At 36.4% G+C, this 21043-nt stretch overlaps 4 protein-coding genes and 1 non-coding gene across 9 annotated transcripts; 3 read left to right on the top strand and 2 right to left on the bottom strand.

Annotated features, from left to right (window-relative positions):
• The first annotated feature begins 6 nt into the window (after positions 1-6).
• LOC148787344 (signal recognition particle RNA) lies at positions 7-312 on the top strand. The gene has a single exon (XR_016067090.1).
• Positions 313-514: 202 nt separating this feature from the next.
• Positions 515-3892, bottom strand: LOC105169202 (uncharacterized). Of its 3 annotated transcripts, none has more exons than XM_020695763.2 (7): positions 3676-3892; positions 3291-3555; positions 2455-2590; positions 1998-2089; positions 1478-1601; positions 1315-1389; positions 515-1071 (listed from the first exon to the last, which is right to left on the bottom strand). In XM_020695763.2, the coding sequence occupies exons 1-7, from the start codon at positions 3746-3748 to the stop codon at positions 1021-1023; spliced, it is 816 nt and encodes a 271-aa protein (XP_020551422.1). In that variant the 5' UTR covers positions 3749-3892; the 3' UTR covers positions 515-1020. The 3 variants fall into 3 exon arrangements, with proteins under 3 accessions (XP_020551422.1, XP_020551423.1, XP_011087846.1); XM_020695764.2 differs by having other exon boundaries at positions 515-1058; XM_011089544.3 differs by lacking the exon at positions 515-1071 and having other exon boundaries at positions 1155-1389; positions 3676-3891.
• Positions 3893-5538: 1646 nt separating this feature from the next.
• Positions 5539-8445, top strand: LOC105169201 (Galactose oxidase/kelch repeat superfamily protein). The gene is made up of 2 exons (XM_011089543.3): positions 5539-5885; positions 6727-8445. The coding sequence occupies exon 2, from the start codon at positions 6818-6820 to the stop codon at positions 8240-8242; it is 1425 nt and encodes a 474-aa protein (XP_011087845.1). The 5' UTR covers positions 5539-5885; positions 6727-6817; the 3' UTR covers positions 8243-8445.
• Positions 8446-8543: 98 nt separating this feature from the next.
• LOC105169200 (putative LL-diaminopimelate aminotransferase, chloroplastic) lies at positions 8544-13477 on the bottom strand. Of its 2 annotated transcripts, none has more exons than XM_011089542.3 (11): positions 13341-13477; positions 11601-11721; positions 11476-11501; positions 11308-11381; positions 10992-11108; positions 10673-10735; positions 10455-10559; positions 10240-10290; positions 9688-10008; positions 9398-9604; positions 8544-9281 (listed from the first exon to the last, which is right to left on the bottom strand). In XM_011089542.3, the coding sequence occupies exons 2-11, from the start codon at positions 11660-11662 to the stop codon at positions 8988-8990; spliced, it is 1320 nt and encodes a 439-aa protein (XP_011087844.1). In that variant the 5' UTR covers positions 11663-11721; positions 13341-13477; the 3' UTR covers positions 8544-8987. The 2 variants fall into 2 exon arrangements, with proteins under 2 accessions (XP_011087844.1, XP_088739382.1); XM_088883256.1 differs by lacking the exon at positions 13341-13477 and adding an exon at positions 11931-12235.
• A 1034-nt stretch (positions 13478-14511) lies between these two features.
• Positions 14512-20840, top strand: LOC105169198 (protein RAE1). Of its 2 annotated transcripts, none has more exons than XR_002287528.2 (11): positions 14512-14759; positions 14910-14996; positions 15472-15549; positions 15633-15826; positions 16641-16782; positions 17357-17437; positions 18461-18589; positions 19605-19682; positions 19760-19850; positions 20012-20092; positions 20204-20840. XR_002287528.2 is itself a non-coding variant. In XM_011089539.3 (11 exons), the coding sequence occupies exons 1-11, from the start codon at positions 14706-14708 to the stop codon at positions 20252-20254; spliced, it is 1047 nt and encodes a 348-aa protein (XP_011087841.1). In that variant the 5' UTR covers positions 14514-14705; the 3' UTR covers positions 20255-20840. The 2 variants fall into 2 exon arrangements, 1 of the variants encoding a protein (XP_011087841.1); XM_011089539.3 differs by having other exon boundaries at positions 14514-14759; positions 19779-19850.
• Positions 20841-21043: the final 203 nt, after the last annotated feature.

The raw sequence follows: 21043 nt of genomic DNA, 5'->3' as shown, positions 1-21043 counted from the left end.
CTGTTCGTTGAGCTCAGTTGCGTGGGCTTGTAACCCAAGTGGGGGCAACAAGGTGGTTGGACATTGAGCTAGTCTAACTAGTTGGGTCATAGGTGGCTAATTATTGACCTGCCCGTTCCAAGCAGTGAGTTGGGCTATGTGGTTCAAGTTGAAGGTTTGGACTTCATGGCTCTTAAAGTGGAGGGTAATGCGTCAGGCTGGTTTCACAGAGCAGCGAAAACCTCCCGCTCTTTGCAGTGGAAGGATAACAGGCCGGTGCTCCCTTGGTCCACAAAAACTAGGTGGGCTGGCCCTAATTGAACAATCACCTTTTTTTTTTTTATTTTAATGATGATTTTGTTAATAAAACAGATGAAGTTTATGTATTCTTATAAATTCATCGATTGCATGTATATGTCATAAACATGTTGATGATTTTATAAGGCTTAATAGTTTGATTGGACTACTTTTATAAACAAAAGGTGATTCTCTTTCTCTGTCTGCATAACCACATGTTAACTTGAACAAGCGCACATGTCCATAAATCTGACTGAATATTAGTGCTGTATTTAAGAAAGTATGCTTCTGTTACATGGGAATTCTTACTGAAGATAATGATATATAAGGAAATACAGCCGTGGGTTGCAGAGGGATTTGTCAGGCTTAGTATGCTCAATAGCTTGGAAGAAGTGAGTAAGGACTATTAGATAACATCATTACCAGAAGTCTTATTCTGGTGAAAGGCAGTTGTTCTGATGGTAGGATCTGACTTGCTACATCCATGAGAGAACGATGCATGCATCAGTGCCGGAAACCGAACTTCTGAGACATACTTCTGGGAACGACTCCAGTTGAGATAGTATGTCCGACTCTGTTGAAGTTCCTGGCGCTCGGCATCAAAGGCTTCAGCACAATTTAAGTATTCATGCTTCGCAGCCTACAGAGACTTGTTCTTGATTGTGAACATGATGAATATGTACCCAGGCTACTGATTGATATGCTGGAGTTAAGACATCTTCTCTTGAAGAGGAGTTGTCTATCTTATTCACCGATGTTACAATCTTTGTCTACAATGCATCCTGTCAGACGCACCTATAATGTCTTTCTCTCCATATCAAATTTAAAGAAATCTGTTTCTTCAAACCAAAGATACAAGTAACAAAGGAGAATGTAACTTTCACCAAAAAGGGTGGTGGTTTCTTGGTTGATTAGCAGTCAATTATGCAAATGAATAAATATACACATTAGACTATTAACTTTCTTGTCGACATTCCCACTCTAATTTATCTGAAAAATGCAAATTTGTCAAACTATCAATCAAAGAAAGCTAAGTACCGAGCCATGTAATGCAGTGTCCCCAAAGTACAGAGTTATTCCCTTTGAGTTCCCTCTTACAAAATTTTCTTCAATCTGCAAAGGAAGAACCAGGCTTGACGTGAAAGAGGGCCTGTGTTTTGATTGGCATCCAACCCATATTAGGAAGTAAAGGAACATGTACCTCAACATCCAAGGGAGGAGAAGACAGCCATGAAAGCTCACTTGCTTGGAGCATGTCAAGATTGCGAGGCAAATACATAATGATGTTAGGTGTTATTGCCTGAGCAACTTGGAACAAGGAATGGCTGCAAAACATGGTATACAGCTTAATACTATAAAACTTAGCCATAGGAAAACAAAAAACGGAAGAAAGTTCAACAAAGTCACATGGAAAATTGCCTAAATCCCATGAAAACCCAAGTAAATATATAAGAACTTAAGGAATATGGGATTTTATCAAATTGAGATTCAAGCTGTGAATAGAAAAAAACATGGGGAATTGTTAGAGAAAACTGCAGGGTGTTTCCATTACAAAAGCCTCCAGGCACATTCAAATTCCAAAGTATTCATGCAACGGCACCTCACACGAGATCAATGCAAGCTGAATAATGTGTGCATACATACATTCGGAACATGTAAATGAAGATTAACTGATCATAAACATGTTGATGATTGGTAAAGAAACTGTTATCATCACATACCCATCTTTTGGCTTCAGTAAGTCGAGAGTAAAATTTTCTTTTGCTTTATATGATGGGCCCCCCCATGGTGGTGAAAGAAACACTACATCTCCCTAACAAAAGTCACCAGAAATGTGAATTTAGAGAGAATGCTGTTATTTCTGAAACACTACAAATTCAAGCATCAAAAAGTTAGATAAATGGTAAATTGGAGACGAATAGATGCCTCGTAGACTATGAATATAGATCAGCTATTTTTGGGCTAGTCACTTTTAGTTATTTCTAAATATCATACTCTCCAAACCAAGATGCCATATGTAACAAGTGAACCATTGTGTAACAATCACACAATCTAAATTAGCTGCATTGTTCTGTCTTTTTGTAGCCTAGATAAGGAGTAGTTCAGACGTTATCTAAGCATTAGTTATGGTTCACCCATACATCAATTTCAGAACCAGAGTTGCTATAAAAGAAGTACCTTTAAGAAAGGTGCAAGCTGGAAAAAGTCCCCCACGATAAAATCAATACAATCTTCTACACCATAGATCTTAGCATTATGAAATGCCAATTGAACCTTGTTCGGGTCAACATCAACAGCAACAACACGATGACACCTGACAATACAAGTATGGTGTTAATCAAGTGATTGTGGACATCATAAGTTGAAGTGCTGGCAGCACCAGTGCTGAAGCTAGCAATCCTGGAGTTGTTGGCAGGCGGTGCTGGTGGCGACAAGCATGTTGATTTACAAGCAAAGCCAACTCAACAGCCACGAAAACCTGAATAAAATTGTATTGCTAGTCTATTGTTAAAAAGTAAATGGAAAACAATGGGAAAATGCATGTAGGAGGCAAGCTGAGAGAATTGTATGGTGATTCACAATATTTTCACTCCTGTTCTATGTTCCAACTATACGATGGAAATCAAATGGCCAATCATCCACATTAATGAAAAAGGGTTGTAGATAAGTATTACTCCAATTACTGCATCAGATTGCCAGTGTGAAAAGGAGACTATCACAAATGAAAGAGCAAAGACACCAACCATAAACATCAACTGTAACTTAGTTCACGTCTACAAGACTAAACATAAAAGAAATTCCTGATGCCTTATCAACCAACAGATATTCTTGGTTACAAGCTTCTTCTGCAATTTTGATCAGGCGGTCGTAGTACTGAAAGCAAGAATCCCACGATTCCATATACTAAATGAACAGATAACAAATAGTTACTAGCCAGAGTAATCAAGTGTAAACCTCCAACTCTTCTGCACTCAGTCTATGCATAAATTACTCTTACAGTATTTAAAACTCACACTTTGGCAAACTGAATGGCATTTCCTCCTACGCCCGCAAAGGCATCAATAACAACTCCAGCGCCGGCGCACCGTTCTGCCTGCCGGGCAGCAATCTCCTCCGGCGTGACAGAGAACCACCCTTCCTCATCCAGTTTGACGCCCACATCGTACATGGAGAAAAGATCGTATCTTTGAAGCCAGTACTTCTTCACTAGCGGAGTAACATTTTCTCTTTCTTTCAGCTTCTCCAACTTCTGGGCTCTCCTCTTTGCCTTGATTTTCACTATCAAAACCAAGAAAAAACGAACGCATGGTCACGAAATTCTCCTTCAACACGGCAAACTAATCATAAAACTTCGAATTCTTCTTCCTCTTTAACTTGTTGAAATTGGAAACTGCAAACCTTTTCGCTTGAAACGCTTCCGCTGCTTTCTTGTCCGTGGCAAAGCAACGACGGAGTCTTTGGCCGGAGACATTCCACTCCAACGTTCAGCTTTATACAGTTGTACTGCGTGAATCTCCGTTCATCACTCCACTCAGAAGTCGCAGAAGCTTAAACCGTGGGCGAAAGTCGATTATACAAGTGAGCTCGCTCCAGTTTTTCAGTAGAACGAACTAAAATCGCACTGCACCAAAATAAAAGCGTGCTAGTTTGTTCTAGAATTGGGATATCGGCCCAAAAGATAAGCCCAGTAGAACCCGGGGCCCGGGCCACTTAAGTCCCTTACCAGTTCGATAATGGGACCCTGATTCCTGGGCATTTTTGTCTTTTCAAGTCAATCATGTAATAATAATCAAAATTGATTAAAAAAAATTAATTTAAAGTGCATGAAAATAAATCAAATGGGCCAAATAAATGGTTATTCTCTGAAATAAATAAATATATTTGAGGGTATTTTAGTCCATATATATTCTGCCAACTAAAATAGTTACTTTCTAATTCTCCCTTTTAGTATATAATAGTACAGATATATATCACACTTAGAAATATTTCATTTAATATTTAAAATGAGACATATATAAATTTTGGTTTGAATACAATAAATAATACAGTATTTGCATAAGTGGTATGTATATATTAAATTAAATAAACAATACATCACAATTTGAAATAAAAATTTCAATCCGTATGCGGATAGATTTTTATTCAATTATGATTAGCAATAATATGCAAATTTTCTCATCTCAAATAGCTAGAAATATGATATTATCGTTTTATGTACTTGAGAGATATTATTGATTTTTTTTAAATAAATTATAAAATAGTTTTTTGGTGATACCAAAGTGAGATGGCTATATTTTATTTGGTAAGTCATTATTTAATAATTTAGGTCTCCAAATGACAATATGTCCAATTTTATAGTCCAATTGAGAGTCTAGAAGGTAATAATTAATGGATAATAATCAATAAAAGGAAAGGGAAAAAAAAGATTAATTATTAATTAGTCAAACTTGTACCAAACTCTAATACATGTGTAATTAAGGCATCCCCCCTTGTACCTTGTGCACCTTAATTAATTCAAATTAATCTCTCTTTAATTTGGACATTTATTCATTTAAAATTCCTATTATTGACTTTGTTAAGTAGACAGGGTCATAATGATGGAATGCCCAAAATTGCATTTTCCTCCAATGAAGCGTGGTATAATTACATATAAATTCTCTATAGTTTCAAGAATTAAATCTATTATTTTCAATGTTTGTTTTCATCTAACAAATAAATCAGTCCATTAGTAAAACTTACGAAACTTGTTGAAATCAATAAAAAAATTTAATCATATTTAACACTCAATTGACTTATTATAGATTTATTGTAAGCTAAATAAATATTTTTTTTGCCAAATTATCATTATGAGGGTGAAGATATACCTCATCACATGCGTTATCTTGTAAAGATGCATAAGAGTCGTTTAGTGAAAAGTAAATTATTTAACATACAATAAATTTGTAATAAGTCAATTGGGAATAAATATAGATTTTCATTATATTTTATTTTTTCTATCAACAAATTTCGTGAATTTACTAATTGATGGATCTATTTATTGGATGGAAACAAACATTAGGAATACTAAATATAATTTTTCAAACTATAAGAATCTATATAATTTTACCAAACATTAAAGAGCGGACTGATTATCCCAAGTTATTATTAGGTATTATTTGGTTGTAATAAGTAATATATAAGAGTTGAGGGATCAATTTACAACTATGCAAAACTTCAACACGTCCAAGTGCATATCCTCCTCCTAGTTACACTGTTTTGAGTCATAACAAAAAGTCTTTCTTTCTGATATTATGTTAATTGAACATTTATGAAATTGGAAAAATCCATTAAAAACATAATTATTATCTAATGCAAAATTTGCATTACGATGAATCATGTGATTGCGGTACGCAGCCGCAAGAAAAAATCAATAATAGCTTGAAGGCAAAATCTCCGCAGAGAGTCTGTCGAAGAGGGAAGGGTCCCTTCTCCTTGGATTTTTGCCCAATTACAAGAATCTGAACACAACCACATGTTAACTTCAGACTCCTTTTCGCTCTGAATATCTCATAACTTCTCCTTAAGATTCTTGAATTTTGTGGGTTGTTTTTGTTATCATCTGTAACCAGGTAAAGGAACGATTCTTCTAAAATTTGATCATTTTTCTGTTCTATTTTTGGGGTTTGCGGATGTGGGGTTGGATTATTGTTTGATTGGGAGTCTGATTTGCTTTTTTGATTCTTGGGGAATTTCATTTCCGAGATTTTTCATCTGGGCTGTCTTCGTTTTCTCAGAAATTTGTGATTTTGTTTTCAATCGTTAAAGAAATGTAGGCGGGTGAAAGCTAAATCTTGATAATTTTTTTTATGGTGAGTGTGCTATATTTGTTTGATGCAGCGGATTAGAGTTTTTGGGTTCTGAATTTTGGTTGCTATTAACTTTGAGGTGTTTGATTATTTCTCTTCGGTTTTTGTTTTTTTTTTCCCTGCAGAATTTAACTGGGAATTCTGAATTCTGATATCATGTTGACTTCATGACTGAGTGTATTGAAAAAATCTATTCTAGTTTCTAATTGTTTTTTGTGTTATGCAGTTTCCAAAAGGTAATTTTCTATATTATGACTTTCTCTTTTAGCAAATACTTTGCACTTCTGTCATCATAAGGCATCTGAAATAGTGTATTGGAGATTTTTAGTAGTTTTTGTTATGGATGTTTGTATTCCATTTTATCTGCTATGTGATCTGGCCTTCATAAATAGTCAATGTTGACAAGGAATTAGGCGGGTTTTTTGCCTGTATCAAGACACCTACTTGAAACAAACACATCCAGGAACAACTTGTCTATTCCATGAGGGTGGTCATTGGATCTGATTTCTAGTTATGCTTCTTGATATTTTTTCTTTCTTGTTCTCTGAACTTTCTTCTATCTACTGTGAATAATGATTTGCTGTTGGTTATCTGAATTATCAAGAACATGGAATTGCACATAAAGTAGAAGAGTGAAGCAAACTCGGTGGGCACTGGCGCCTTTCACTTTATAGGAGGTGAAGAAATTATCACCAATGGGAGCTAGGTTGAGTTTGAATAATCATAAAGCGACTGAGCCCTTTGAGGTGTCTCAAAGCGAGGCTTCTAAGAGACAGAAGACATCGTCTAGCTTTTGGGATGAGAATCCACGACTGATTCCTAGCCTTCCTGATGAGATATCAATTCAGATTCTTGCCAGACTCCCAAGAATTTGTCATTTCAATGCTAAACTGGTCTCAAGAAGCTGGAAAGCTGCTCTAATGAGTGGAGAACTTTATCAATTGAGAAAAGAACTAGGCACAACAGAGGAGTGGCTCTACATTTTGACTAAGCTTGGTGGTGAAAAGCTCGTCTGGCATGCCCTGGACCCAGTTTCCCGTATATGGCAACGTTTGCCTCTGATGCCAAATGTCTCTGCTGAAGATGGGATGAGAAGGGGTCTCTCTGGCCTTCGTTTGTGGCACATGGTTGGTTCGAGCATTATTGCAGATACCATAAGAGGCTGGCTTGGGAGGAGAGATGCATTGGATGAAATTCCATTTTGTGGTTGTGCTATAGGAGCTGTTGATGGCTGCCTCTACGTCATGGGTGGATTTTGCAGGGCATCAGCCATGAAATCCGTCTGGCGTTATGATCCAACTGTAAATGCTTGGAGCGAAGTGACTCCCATGTCCATTGGCCGAGCTTATTGTAAGACGGGTGTCTTAAACAACAAGCTTTATGTTGTCGGAGGTGTTACTCGTGGTCGAGGTGGACTGACTCCTCTTCAATCAGCAGAGGTTTTCGATCCCCGCTCTGGTATATGGACAGAGATACCTAGCATGCCGTTTTCAAAAGCACAGGTACTACCAACTGCCTTTCTAGCTGACCTGCTCAAGCCTATTGCAACTGGAATGACATCATATAGGGGGAAACTATATGTTCCTCAAAGTCTATATTGCTGGCCCTTCTTTGTTGATGTTGGAGGAGAAGTCTATGATCCAGAGACAGATTCATGGGCTGAAATGCCCGTTGGTATGGGAGAGGGTTGGCCAGCTAAGCAGGCAGGAACTAAATTAAGTGTCACTGTTGAAGGGGACTTGTATGCATTGGATCCTTCTAGTTCTCTTGATAGTGCTAGGATCAAAGTGTACGATCACCAAGATGATGCTTGGAAGACCATTGAAGGAGATGTACCTATTCCTGACCTCACCGATTCAGAATCTCCATACTTACTTTCCAGTTTTCTCGGAAAGTTAAATGTGGTAACTAAAGATGTAAACCACAATATCTTGGTTATGCAAGCTGACAGGCAACATCAACTTGATTCCGCACCATCTACCTCATCTGCTACTTTTGGCGAATCCTTGGAAGAACTTTCTCAAAATGTGTTAGAATCCTCCGGGAGTATTTGGAAAGTCATTGCCAGTAGGATTGCTGGATCTGCTGAGCTTGTTAGCTGTCAAATCCTCAATATCTAGCGCTAGTAAGAGATTTTGTTGATCTACCTTTTCCTAATCTTGGTTTGCTGCTTGGGTAGGTCAGTTAATGAGCCTTGAAGTAATTTATGACTCTTGTATCTACTGCACCTTGCAGTGGTAAATATACACGTAAATATACTGTTGATTATGTCTAAATATATAATATCTTCTACAAATGCAATATAAATATTCTGCTTCTGGTACCTGTTGAAGTAGATTGATCCATTCATGAATGTTTAGTTATACCATATATCTCGATTAGAGTTGAGCAGATTACAAAAATTTTGGTGATCTCCTCTAAGCAACGAGGAGTCCTGACTCCTCGTGTGGATATTGGCTGGGATTCTTGTTTGCTTGATCTTTCATGAAAATGTTGATCTATCTGCCCCTTACGTCTTTAAGTTGCTTTCGCGAAACCAGTGGTATTTTGATCTTGTTCTAGTACATCCTGTCTAAGTTTAACTGGAAGAGATGGTTCATTTGTTTGAAGCAATGACCAATGAAATGAGAACTTGCATCAACAAAATAAAATGTAAACCAAGGATCATAATTCAAATTTCATGTCAGCAGTCTCAAATAGTCTTGCAGAAGGTTCAGATAAATTAAATATTTATTCCTTTTATTCACATGTGTACATTGCTTGTAGCAAAATCATAATTGGACAACTATCCACAGGATCAATACAAAATATATTCATAACTTTCTGTTAACTCTAGAAAAAGTTCTGTATATAACATCCAGGTGTCTACGAGAGAAGCCTTCTCAGCCTCTTTGAAGCTTCCAAAATCTTTTCCCTGTGGCCAAAAGCAGTGACCCTGATGAACTCTTTGCCTGCTGGACCAAACCCACTCCCTGGAACTGTTATAATGTGTGTTTTCTCAAGGATTTCATTGAACACATCCCAAGAATTAGAACCTGGAAAATGTACCCAAAGATAAGGCGCGTTTATGCCTCCATAAGCTCTTAATCCTAGTAATCTAAAAGTTTCCAACAGTATCTCTGCATTCTCTTTGTAGTAATCAGCAAGAGAGAGTACAGCCTGAAGAGAGATGTTGTCCATGTAGGCCAAGATTAGGACATGAAAATCGATTCCAAGCAACAGAATGATGTGCACTTGCATCCAAATTAATGTTGTATTTGGTGTTGGAAACTCACCTTGAAGCCTTCTGGGGATAAAGCAGTCAGCCCGCCAGCCTGAGCTATCCTGGAAGCACCGTTAAAGCAGGTGCAGACTATGCGATTGAAGTCCTTTATGACAGGGAATCCATTTGAGTACAAGAGCTCCTCAGGTACCACAGTCCAACCGAGACGAACCCCTGTGAATCCAACAATCTTGGAGAAGGATGAGACTTCAATAGCAACCTGTTGCAGTGAAAACTTCTACATCAGAGCAGAAGAGTTGCAGCCTTGCCTAAGAAACATAGAATTTCAAGCAATATCTTTACCTTTCTGGCACCAGGAATTTCATATATTGATCGAGGTCTTCCCTCTGTGATATAGACTGCATAGGCTGCGTCATACACAATAATCGACCCGTTCTCTTGTGCAAACTGCACTAGTCGTTCTAGTTGCTGCCAAGATGCTGCATGGCCGGTTGGATTGTTTGGATTGCAGAAGAAAATAATGTCTGTTCGTGCTGTTTTTGAGAGGTCAGGGAAGAAACTATTCTGAGGTCCACATGTCATGTACTCAATCTTCTGATAACTCCCTGATTCTTTCTCAACATCACCAGTCTGGCCGATTATGACGCCTGAGTCTACATATGCCTGAATTTCACAGTAGGTGAAACTGAAAGAGTAACTCTGAAGTTCCAGTTTCAATATAAATAAGTGATTAACACACAGAAATGAGTTCTTCCTGGTTTCTCATAAGCATTTGACATGGTTTAAATGAAAGTTTTGACTACCAGAGTTGCTGCATATTCATGAGTCCATGATACTATATTATTTCTTCAATATAAAATTAAACAGTAAAGAAATGAAGCTTCATAGTGTTACCGGAAATGTAGGATCTTGAACTGCTATGGACATGTTGGCACCAAAGAGCAACTGCAACAAAAACACAAGAAATGAGAATCAGTACCTGTGTATATTGACAGCAGAGATCATTGAGTTGAATCATGTTGTTTCAAGAATTTCATACAGTCCCATTGACAGTAAACTCTTAGAACATGATAAACCAGTACACCTCCAACTACACTGAATGCTGATACCTGAAGACGAGAAATATCACACTGTGCACCATCTGATATGAATACTTCTGTGTCCTTTATGCCCATATCTTTGTAAAGTGTTTCTGAAATTCGTTTTCTTAGTTCCTGCATTTGAACTGTATTAAATCGAAGGCCTACCAACTTAAAACTGCAGATAGACGCATCAACAATATATACAGTGCATAGAAGTAGGTTAGACTCAGTTCGTCATTTGATACCTTGCTCCCTTGTTCAGCTCCATACCCTCTATAGCCTGCAGGTGTTGCAAGTTTGTATGCATACTGCAAATACAGAATGTCTGTAAGACAATAATTTGAAATTATTGAATACTCGACTTCTTTCTTAATGCAAGCAACTAAAACATTCCATTATGTTCTCTTCCTTAATCTACGCTCATACTTGATGAAATTAAGACATAATTAATGACCATTTTCTCAAGAAGGATGTATTATATAGTTATCACTTGTGCAGTCAGTTGATGAATGAAGTTTAGCACATAGACAGAAACCTTTCCTGATGGAGTATAGCGAAACTTACATTAGCCATGCTTGAAGCTACGATATCTGGCAATGGCTCTGTGGTGTCACCAATTCCAAGGCTTATAACTTCTGCATTAGGATACTTTTTCAAGTGTTGAGCTTCTCGGGCGGAGATCTGTAGTACAGATTAACTTCAGATTCACGATAACAACTAGCTGTTAAGAACTAATCTTCAGCTGATTATTTAGCTAGTCTGAATACAGTAAAGGAACATACACTCATACAAAACAGCCAAAAAGGCTTATTATAACGTGAATACTAAAGCATGAATGAATTTCAAGAATCAAATTTGTAGGACAGGATGAGTGTAGAACCTCAGGGAACAAATAGTTGCACCGTAGCATCTCCATTTTGGGATTACGGGAAACTTTTGTACGAAAATCAGTAACTGCATGAAATCGTTGCAACCATTTAAGAACTATGACCGGAGAAGGGAGAATTAACGTAAAATTTTTTTACACCAGATTAATGTTAGTACATACCATTTTCAGTCTCCTGCACAGTTAGACTGCACCAAAACCAGTTCATATCAATGAGTGATGACGGAGGCAATTGTAAGCAAGAAATCACAATCATTAACAAAGTAAAGGCCAATCCAACACATTACCTAGCTCTAGTCTGCAAAAGAGTTTTGCAGGGCATCAAACTGAAGGAGAAAATCTTCCACATCTTTTCTGCTTACTAGTATCTACACAGTACTCTCAGAGGCTACGATCATGTCGTACAAGCTGCATGTGAAATTTATACTCATGATTAGAGATGGTGTCACTATCAACTTACATCCACGCATCATGTGTGAAAGGAACACATGCCCATGCATCATTCATATCGCCGTGTGTGAAACCGTGCAGACTTCATGGTCTCTTTTCTTGATAGCAACCGTTGGACTATGTTTAAGTAATTAGAAATTTAGACTAGTAGTTGCAAGAACTCTTACCTAATTTCTTTCCAAAGCCTGTTATTTTGCAGAACCAAAATGGAAATGAAGTTGACAGACGTTTTACGTGAAGGAAACAAAGCAGCATATTTTCTTGCTAACGAATCTCACAATCCACAACAATTGATGGTTTTTGGCAAAGAACAATTACAGGGAGAGATCATTGGCATTCTCTGGAAAACGCAAACTACCTTCTTTTCGTAGTCTAATCTGGGATATAATGGAGTAAGAACCCCTTCTTTACTCGCATTTTATACTACTTTTTTCATAAGTATATATGCACAAGTAGGAGATCTGCATATCCTCCCAGCCCACCCCAAGTTTTTTAACAATTAGCCTACTAACACAGCCCTCACATCGCCCAATGTCAATGACCTATATATCCGTAACCAGCCACACTATGAAGAGAATTCGTGTCGTGTGGAACTGACCACATCAATCTACGTTTGACATTGACAGAAGGAATCACACTTCAAAAACAAATGCATCTTCCTCGTTAGAAATGTCAAGGCAATTTGTTTTTGTCCTCCAATTTCCATAGAACCAAGAAAATCAATCACAAAAAATATTCAGACAGACAGAACGACGTACTTTTCTGATTTTGGACATTATTAGAGTATTGGACAACATTAGAGGCCTAAACTTTCATAATAGATTCTAGTCCACTTGCACACAGTTAATAAGAAAGTGAGGATCTTTGACAACTCCAACACCTGTTTCTCTATTCACAGAAACCAAGCATGCCTGACTTTCATTAAACAACTTAGATGTGGAAAACTTTCATTAAACTTCAATAGAACTTCTGACTAACTTAACCAAATTTCATTACAGCTCCACCAACCTGAGAAAAAGGCAAGAAAATACCAGGCCTTTCCAAGAAAATATAAACTAAACAAACATGCCCAGAAACGACAACATTTGATGATAAGAAGACATTATATAACAACGTGTAGAACAAAGCACCCCACCTCGCCTACTTTTTTGAATTAAAATATGTAAAAACTAGGAAGAAAAATTGACTTTTTCTTTTCTCAGACGAAAACCTAAAACAACAAAAACATATACATATGCATGAATGTACTGACTTTTTCTCTTCTTGGCATAAAAATATGTCTGTTCAAATGTCACAGAAAATTAAATAAAGGGCAACAAATATAAACAAAAATGTTTCCAAGAACAGCATCTGCTCCTAAATTTCATTGACCCATAAAGAAATTTCAGCAGAAAACATGAACGTTTGACATTTTTCACACAAATTATATAGAAAGACCAAGGGTTCAGGCATAAACCTGCATTCTTAAAGATTCAAATTTGCATGAATGTGTGAACATCCTATAATTAATATTCCAATATAATTTGGGAAATATAGTCAAGAATTATTCATTGAGTCAACAAATTACCCACACGTACCTTTTGAGCTATTAAAATGAGAGAAAATCGCTATTTGGAACGCAGGCATCCGAAAAGCCAGCTCTAGTAACTTTTTTGATAAGACAACGTGTGCATGGAACTTGGGGGCGATTACTTGAAAATTTCATGCAACCCACTTGCATATTATTTTTGTTTTACATTTTCATATTATTGACTTAAATAGTAATCAAGAAATGGTAGAAAAACAAGAAAAAAGCGTGGTTGAGAACTTGTTAATACCATGAAATTGTTGGATGGACGTGCACAAAACCCGTCCGTAATAATTGAATTAATTAAAGGAGAGGCAAACTTAGTGGTTTATTTATCTATGTAAGAAAACGGAGTCATGTATTGAATGCGAAAAAATGCAATTTACTTTATGTGATACGAGAAATCAGTAAAAAAAAATTCTGTAAAAAATAAAATAGCAAATTATTCTCTGTGATTTGGAAAATGAAGCAAATTACCTTATATCTAAACCATTGATACGAGGGTAATTTGCTTTATTTTTGAAATCACATGGAGTTAATTTGCTAATTCTTTTTTTTGTCACAGGGTATTTGCTCATTCACATATCACAATCAGACAAATTGCATTTAACCCTATATTAAATATTACATTCAAATTTGAAATCCTCTTTTATAATATAAAGATACCAAATTGATGTTGATATTTATTTTAAATTAGCTACACATAAAAAATTTTGTGCGATTTATAAATCCGAATATATCATATTTTGAAGATCTGAAGTGATAAAATTAAATTTTAAAGTTTTATAATATTAAATTCGATTGCTATTAAATATGTAGATTTGATATTTTCATAAGATTATTTTGTAAATGACATAATAAAGGATATAATATTAAAAAAAATTCTATCAAAAAAGAGTTATTTGCGAATTGATCCCAATCATTCTAAATTTATTGATATATTATGAAAAAATAAAAATAAAATAAATAAATTTAAATTAACTAGTATAATTTACAGAAAAAATAAATGTAAAAAAATATTGGGTCTGAGTCCGACCCTACCCAAAAACTGGATTTTGTGGGTGCAGAAAACTTTTTCCATATCAAATTTTGGCACAACACATTAATTTTATATTAATTATTAACTTTTAAATTGTTTCTGTGGTTTTTTTCTTAATTAGATGGAAAATTACATATAATTCATAGCTTTTTCCCAACGCAGTATGTTGCGGTTCGCTTACCGGTCTTCTCTCACTGAAACCTTTTTCATACAAATACACAAACAACACACAGTGAATGCGGTGCTGGATTTTTGGTCATTCTCATCTCTGAGAAGTAAGCTCTGAATATTCTGTAGCTTTATTGTCCTATTAGTTAGGATTTAGGGTTTAACGATATGGCCACGTTCGGCGCTGCTTCGACGAACGTAAACCCGAACCGTTCAACTGAGGTAATGTGATTCTTTTCTTGGGAAATTTGAGCATTTTTAACTGCAATTTACTTTCTCACCGGGTTTCTACATTCCGCATTCTGTGGAGTTCGAGTTTTGCTCTTTTTCCCCATTTTAATTTTTTCTTTTTGGGGGGGCGCTTTGCTGAAGGTGGTACAACCGCCAAGTGATTCAGTATCGAGCCTGAGCTTTAGTCCTAAGGCCAATTTTTTGGTTGCTACTTCGTGGGATAATCAGGTAATTTCGTTTTCGCCAGTTTTGTGTTCAATTTCTGTTTTCTTCCTTCTGTCCATTTTCTTTTTTCCCCTAAAGTTTAATGGATGTGGTTGCTTGTTAGTTTCCTTCTGTTTTGATCTTATCTGGCGCAAGGCCGTTATTAATGTAAAAAGGGATTGAAATTCATGAAATTGAGTGCAGTTCTTGGGAGCTTCCTGCAGTGTATTATTTCAAAAGCCGTGTTGGCTTCATTTGAAGGCAATGCACATCAAATTTTCGTACTAAATTAGATATTTATTATTCCAGTTCCTTATAAGCTTTGTTGGTCTATATGAGCCCCAAATTAGGAATTCTCATCATGTGAAGCTTTTCTTCGTGTTTGTTGTGATGTTGTCTTTTATGGTGGACGTGGTGAGGGGAGTTCCACAAAGAAGCTTCCTTTGTTGCTTTAATTGTCCAAAGAGCTAACTTGGTATAATTATGAAATTCTTTTTAGGTAAGATGTTGGGAGGTAATGAAATCAGGAACCAGTGTCAGCACTGTTCCTAAGGCATCAATTTCACATGACCATCCGGTAATACGTCATCAATATAGCCTTCTGGTTATACTCAAATGATTTGGTTGTCCCCATAGTTATTTATTCTGGAATTTTGGCAGGTCTTATGTTCAACTTGGAAGGATGATGGGACAACTGTCTTTTCTGGAGGCTGTGACAAACAAGTTAAAATGTGGCCATTATTATCTGGTGGCCAACCCGTGACTGTGGCCATGCATGATGCTCCAGTGAAAGAGCTTGCTTGGATCCCGGAAATGAATCTCTTAGTCACAGGAAGCTGGGACAAGACACTTAGGTAGTTTGTCTATGCCTTTTATAGTTACTACGAGATTATAGAATCATTTAAGCTGCTTGTTTTGATTTAATGTGTGTGTCAATTCCAAAGCGCTTCCACTCACTTTAAACCACGATCAATCCCTATCAGGCATCTAGATATGAGAGGCATGCCCTTCTGTAATATACATGTAAAAGAGGGATATATCTTGAAGAAGGATTCTATCCGTTGCAAAAAAGCTTCATTCACATTATATCTATGTAGCTCAGCAACAGAATGTAATCTTGTTACAAGAGAATAATCTTTGGGCATTTTCTGTTGCTTCATGTATTTTTATATTTGATTCTCACTGTTAACTTTTTATTTTATTCTCTTAATGTCATTCCTTTGTCCACTATCAAGATCTATTGCTCTTCTATATTTATTTATTATGTTGTGTTTTTTTGCGCCTCTTACAATGCATGTATAGTTGAAGAGGAAGGGGCTAGTGGATAGTTTCTTTGTTGTGAGACTTTATACGTATCCAGACTAATGCTTTCTTATCTTATTTAGTGGTTCTATCTCCTCCCCGGTTCATTTACGACACTTCTGGGCTTTTACATCTTATTTTATCAAAACTAAGTTTATATTTGATATAGTGATCCAGGGAGGATTATTGGACACTTATTCTTTCCAGGCCAACAATATTAACTTTTGTTAACATCTTCACCGTGAATATTTTCACTTCCACCTCTAGTTAGGCCTGTAGCAATCTGACCTGTCCTCTCTTACATGCAATTTTCTTACACATAGAAAGGTGAGCTTTACTCTTGGTAAAACTGGTATTTATTTTTAGGTATTGGGATCTGAGACAGCAAAATCCCACTTGGGTGCAACAGCTTCCCGAACGCTGCTATGCGCTTACTGTTAGACATCCTCTTATGGTTGTTGGCACTGCTGATAGAAATCTTATAGTTTTCAACCTGCAGAACCCTCAGGTATTCTACTTTATGTTTGACTTTGTGCTTATTCTAATATGTTTCATGAAGTGCAAAAGAGTGTGAGGTATCGGTTGAGCTCATTTTAGAAAGCAGCGACATATGCTTGCCAATACTATATTCAAATGTCAAGTTCTACAATTATATAAAAAACGGACACTCTTTCAGTTATATCTAAAGTGTGTTGATTCAGATCTTGTATTTTTTTTAATGCCTTAGTAAGTCGTTTAATAGATGGTTGATAGAACATTGAATATCCTTCAAACTATGTATGACAATCTTTTAAGTTTCCTTTACCATTTTTTCTGTTCTAGGCTGTACTTGTCTGCAGCTGTTCTGATGCTTTTGTATATACAAGACTGGGATAACTATTCGGAAAGCCCAAAATACCTCTTGCATAGTCTTTGTTATTTTAGTTTCTTTCCTCCGAGGCTGAAAACAGAAGAGGAGTTGGATTTTGTATATATTTCTGAGCTTTACATATCTTTGATTGATAAATCGTAGTAAATATGCCATGAGATTTTTGGGGTACTGAGTTCTGCAAACATGATCAACTCCTTCTGGGATATGGCAGTCGGAGTTTAAGAGAGTCGTGTCACCGCTGAAGTACCAGACTAGGTGCTTAGCTGCTTTCCCTGATCAGCAAGGCTTCTTAGTAAGTTTTCCTATCCGTGGAAATTATTATGCGAATAGTCTTTGTCTGCATAAGTATCTATTATGCTTTATTGTCATTTAGCTTGGGTGGCACTTATAATGATGTTACTATTGGCATAACATTAAAGTATGAAGATGTCTGCCTATGCCGAGACTTGAGTCTTTTCTTTGGTGTCAATCTTAATTGAATGCATCCAATTTGGTATGATCTAGGGCAACAATACAATGCAAAAAATTGCATCTTTATTCCTATTCAACTCAACTACTGATATTTCCATTTGCATTTGGATTTTGACACATAAGTACACTAATGAGTGATATAATATTATATTTTAAATATGGTTGTTTAAGCTTCGCTGCTTTGTATGTTTCACTATAGTACAAATTTGATCGAGTAATATATCGTGCTTTGCAATTTTCAATGCGTTTACTTGGTAACTTTCAAGTATGTCCACATGTATGCTGGGAAGTATATCATTCTATGGTCTTTCCTTTCTCTTGAATTCTCTTTATTTTGCCTACGAAGCTAACAGAGAGATATTTTTGTTTTCTAAAATTGACAACAAATGAGGATGAAGGCAAATTCTTACCTACCGGACAAAATGGTCCTTTATTGATTCTTCATCACCAGCTAAGCAATTCAGGTCTAACAGAAAAGGAAGGACAAGATTACAGAAAACAATCACCTGTTCCTCAATCATTTTATTTCTTTAAGAGGCTTGTTGATGCTCTGAAGACATTACATGATAGAGTACTTAATCTTATAGATTTTCTGGAACTGAGAACAGGAAGAATAAATCTCTCTTAATCGGTCTGATGCTCTTTGCTTTTTCACTTTGTTTAGCTTGCTGAGATGTTCAGTTTTACTAATTTCACTGTGTTCCATGCATGTTTGGGGATACTTCAAACTTTAACATTAAATGATCAGAAACCTATTCTTAGGTTGCATTATTGTTAATCCAATCACTATTTATAGTGAATTAGTTCATCACCAATACTGCCAGATTTGACAATATGTTTGTAGGTTGGCTCAATTGAAGGGAGAGTCGGTGTACACCATCTTGATGATTCACAATCAAGTAAAAACTTTACTTTCAAGTGCCACAGAGACGGCAATGACATTTACTCCGTGAATTCACTGAATTTTCATCCTGTAAGTTGTTTTATTTAAATGTTCATTGAGCTAGATGTTTTGGCATTCCAGCTTTTCAGCCTTTTCTCTTCCTTTCACTTCTCGAGTTCTCGCTTAAGGGAGCCTGGGTGAAATTTTGAAGTTGTTAGTGGCCTAAAATCTTTTAATCACTTATATAATTTCTGTTCGCCTTGATGTACCAAAGGGCTATTGCCCCCTCCTTATCAGGAAAAGAATATCATACTGAGCCTTTTGTCCACCATCCAGTATTCTATATTGAATCGATTGCAGAATGGTCCATGACTCCATGCATCTTTTTATCTGATTCTGATCATTTACAATGTATTATATACTGGAGTAGTGTTTCTGGTCTCTTATGAAATGGAGGTTGTACCGGTTTCTCACCCTTTCTTGTTTTCATGAGTTACACTTCAGATAACACCATCAGCTTAACCAAAAACAGAGGTTCATAAAATGTACAACCAAAAACAGCATCAGAGTTTTGCTGTGTGTTTTCACTTGTTCTATTAGAAGAAAATTGCCAACATAAATTCTTATCTCTCTTGTTTTTTGGAAGTCAAAGTTAATGCTGACTCTTGAGAACTGCGAAACTGAATACTCTCAATTCCAATGGAGGCCAGTTCACTTGGCAAAGCTGGTCCTAGACTTGAGGTTGTGGGTTCAAATTATACTAGCAATCTGTGTATTAATCTAATAGATATTATTTTTTCATCAATGGACTTTAATGCATGATAAATAGATAGGATTCTCTATAAATGCAGTGTTTCATAATTCACTGAAAAGAAAGTCTCATAATTGTTTCAGTTATCTATTCCCTCTCAACTCTTAACCTAACAAGTTGTCTTGCGTTTTTCTTAAGCTTTTGGGAAAGATTTTGATCATATTCCTGCGTTCACAAATTTCTAACATTCTGTAATTTCTGAAGAAGTCTTAATGAAAAAGTTGTTTTTCTGTGTCACATGTCCTACTAGTTCTATACTTCTCCGCTAAACAATCTTCTATTGCTGCACATCAGATACATCACACTTTTGCCACTGCTGGATCTGATGGAGCCTTTAACTTTTGGGACAAAGATAGCAAACAGAGGCTTAAGGTATATATAACATATGCTTCAGTTTTCATTTTGTTCTATGCAACTCTCTATACAGACATCCATCCCAATACTGTTAGTTATTTCATCATTCTCTAGGCTATGCTGAGGTGCAATCAGCCAATACCTTGCAGCACTTTCAACAACGATGGTTCAATATTTGCATATGCGGTATGTCTTGGCTACTTGTTCAATAAAATATATCCATTATCATGTCTTGAAATTCATTAAGGGGAGAAAAAAGGAACAAAGAACTTGCATTGTTATTAATATCAGTAATTCAATAAATTGAGATATGTCTGGATTTGAATTGTCTACTGTTCCAAGTTCAGGTATGTTATGATTGGAGCAAGGGTGCTGAAAATCATAATCCATCAACAGCAAAGACCTATATTTACCTACATCTGCCCCAGGTACCTTCTTTTTATCATTTTGAATTATGTTTGACATTCTTTTATTTGACCTCACAACTGTTTACTGCTGCAAGTTTGCACATTATTATTATCTTCTGTTATTCATGGCAGGAGGCTGAGGTGAAAGGCAAACCACGGGCTGGAACAAGCAGCAGAAAGTGAAGCCTTCCCCCCGTTTGCGAGAACAGAAATTACAAACACTCTGTACGTGAACTTTTTGGTTCTATTTTTCCCGCAAAAGGTACAACTACAATTTTGTTTCAGTGCAAGGAGGAGATCAGGCTTTTGTGTTATGTTGGATCACATTCTTTCATCTGCTTCCAGTTGTGACGCTTTAGCAAGTTCCCTTTTGGTTGGAGATATTTCATCAATCAGACTAGGTGGTCTGGAGACAGGCCGGAGTTTTCGTTTTCCAAGTAATTGAGTGCCTCATGGTGTTGTATTGTTATTGTTACCATTTTCTTGGTTGTGTTGGGTCACGTAGTGGTGTAAAATGTAATGCAGGCAGTAAGACTATCGTATCAGGTCTTTGCCATTATTCAGGAGTATGTCCTATATAGATTGGTTGGATGTCGTTATGAGTGTGGGTTAGAAGAGGTGTAAAATGTGATGCAGGCAGTAAGATCATCTTATCAGATCTTTGCCATCATTCAGAAGATGTCGAATGTACTTATTGATAATGCGGGGCTTGTAAAATTGAAATGTAAGATTCAAATATGAGATGATATTGAGTTATTATTGTGTACAATGCGTACCTCTTGCTTGGGCAGGCATGATGATTGAATTGAAATTCTTGGATGGAAAAAATTATTTGAAACTCTTGATTGTTAGAGCGACATAAAATACATAATATTTGGGAAATAACGTTGTTGCAACTTGCAATTGGACGGCCATAAACCCACATTCCCAAATTGACTGTGAAGTTTGATCCACAAAAGACCTGTGATTCTT

This window comes from Sesamum indicum, linkage group LG8, assembly GCF_026168435.1.
Source record: "Sesamum indicum cultivar Baizhima isolate 11 linkage group LG8, ASM2616843v1, whole genome shotgun sequence".
Lineage (NCBI taxonomy): Eukaryota > Viridiplantae > Streptophyta > Magnoliopsida > Lamiales > Pedaliaceae > Sesamum > Sesamum indicum.
This window is presented reverse-complemented; position numbering and strand designations above follow the sequence as displayed.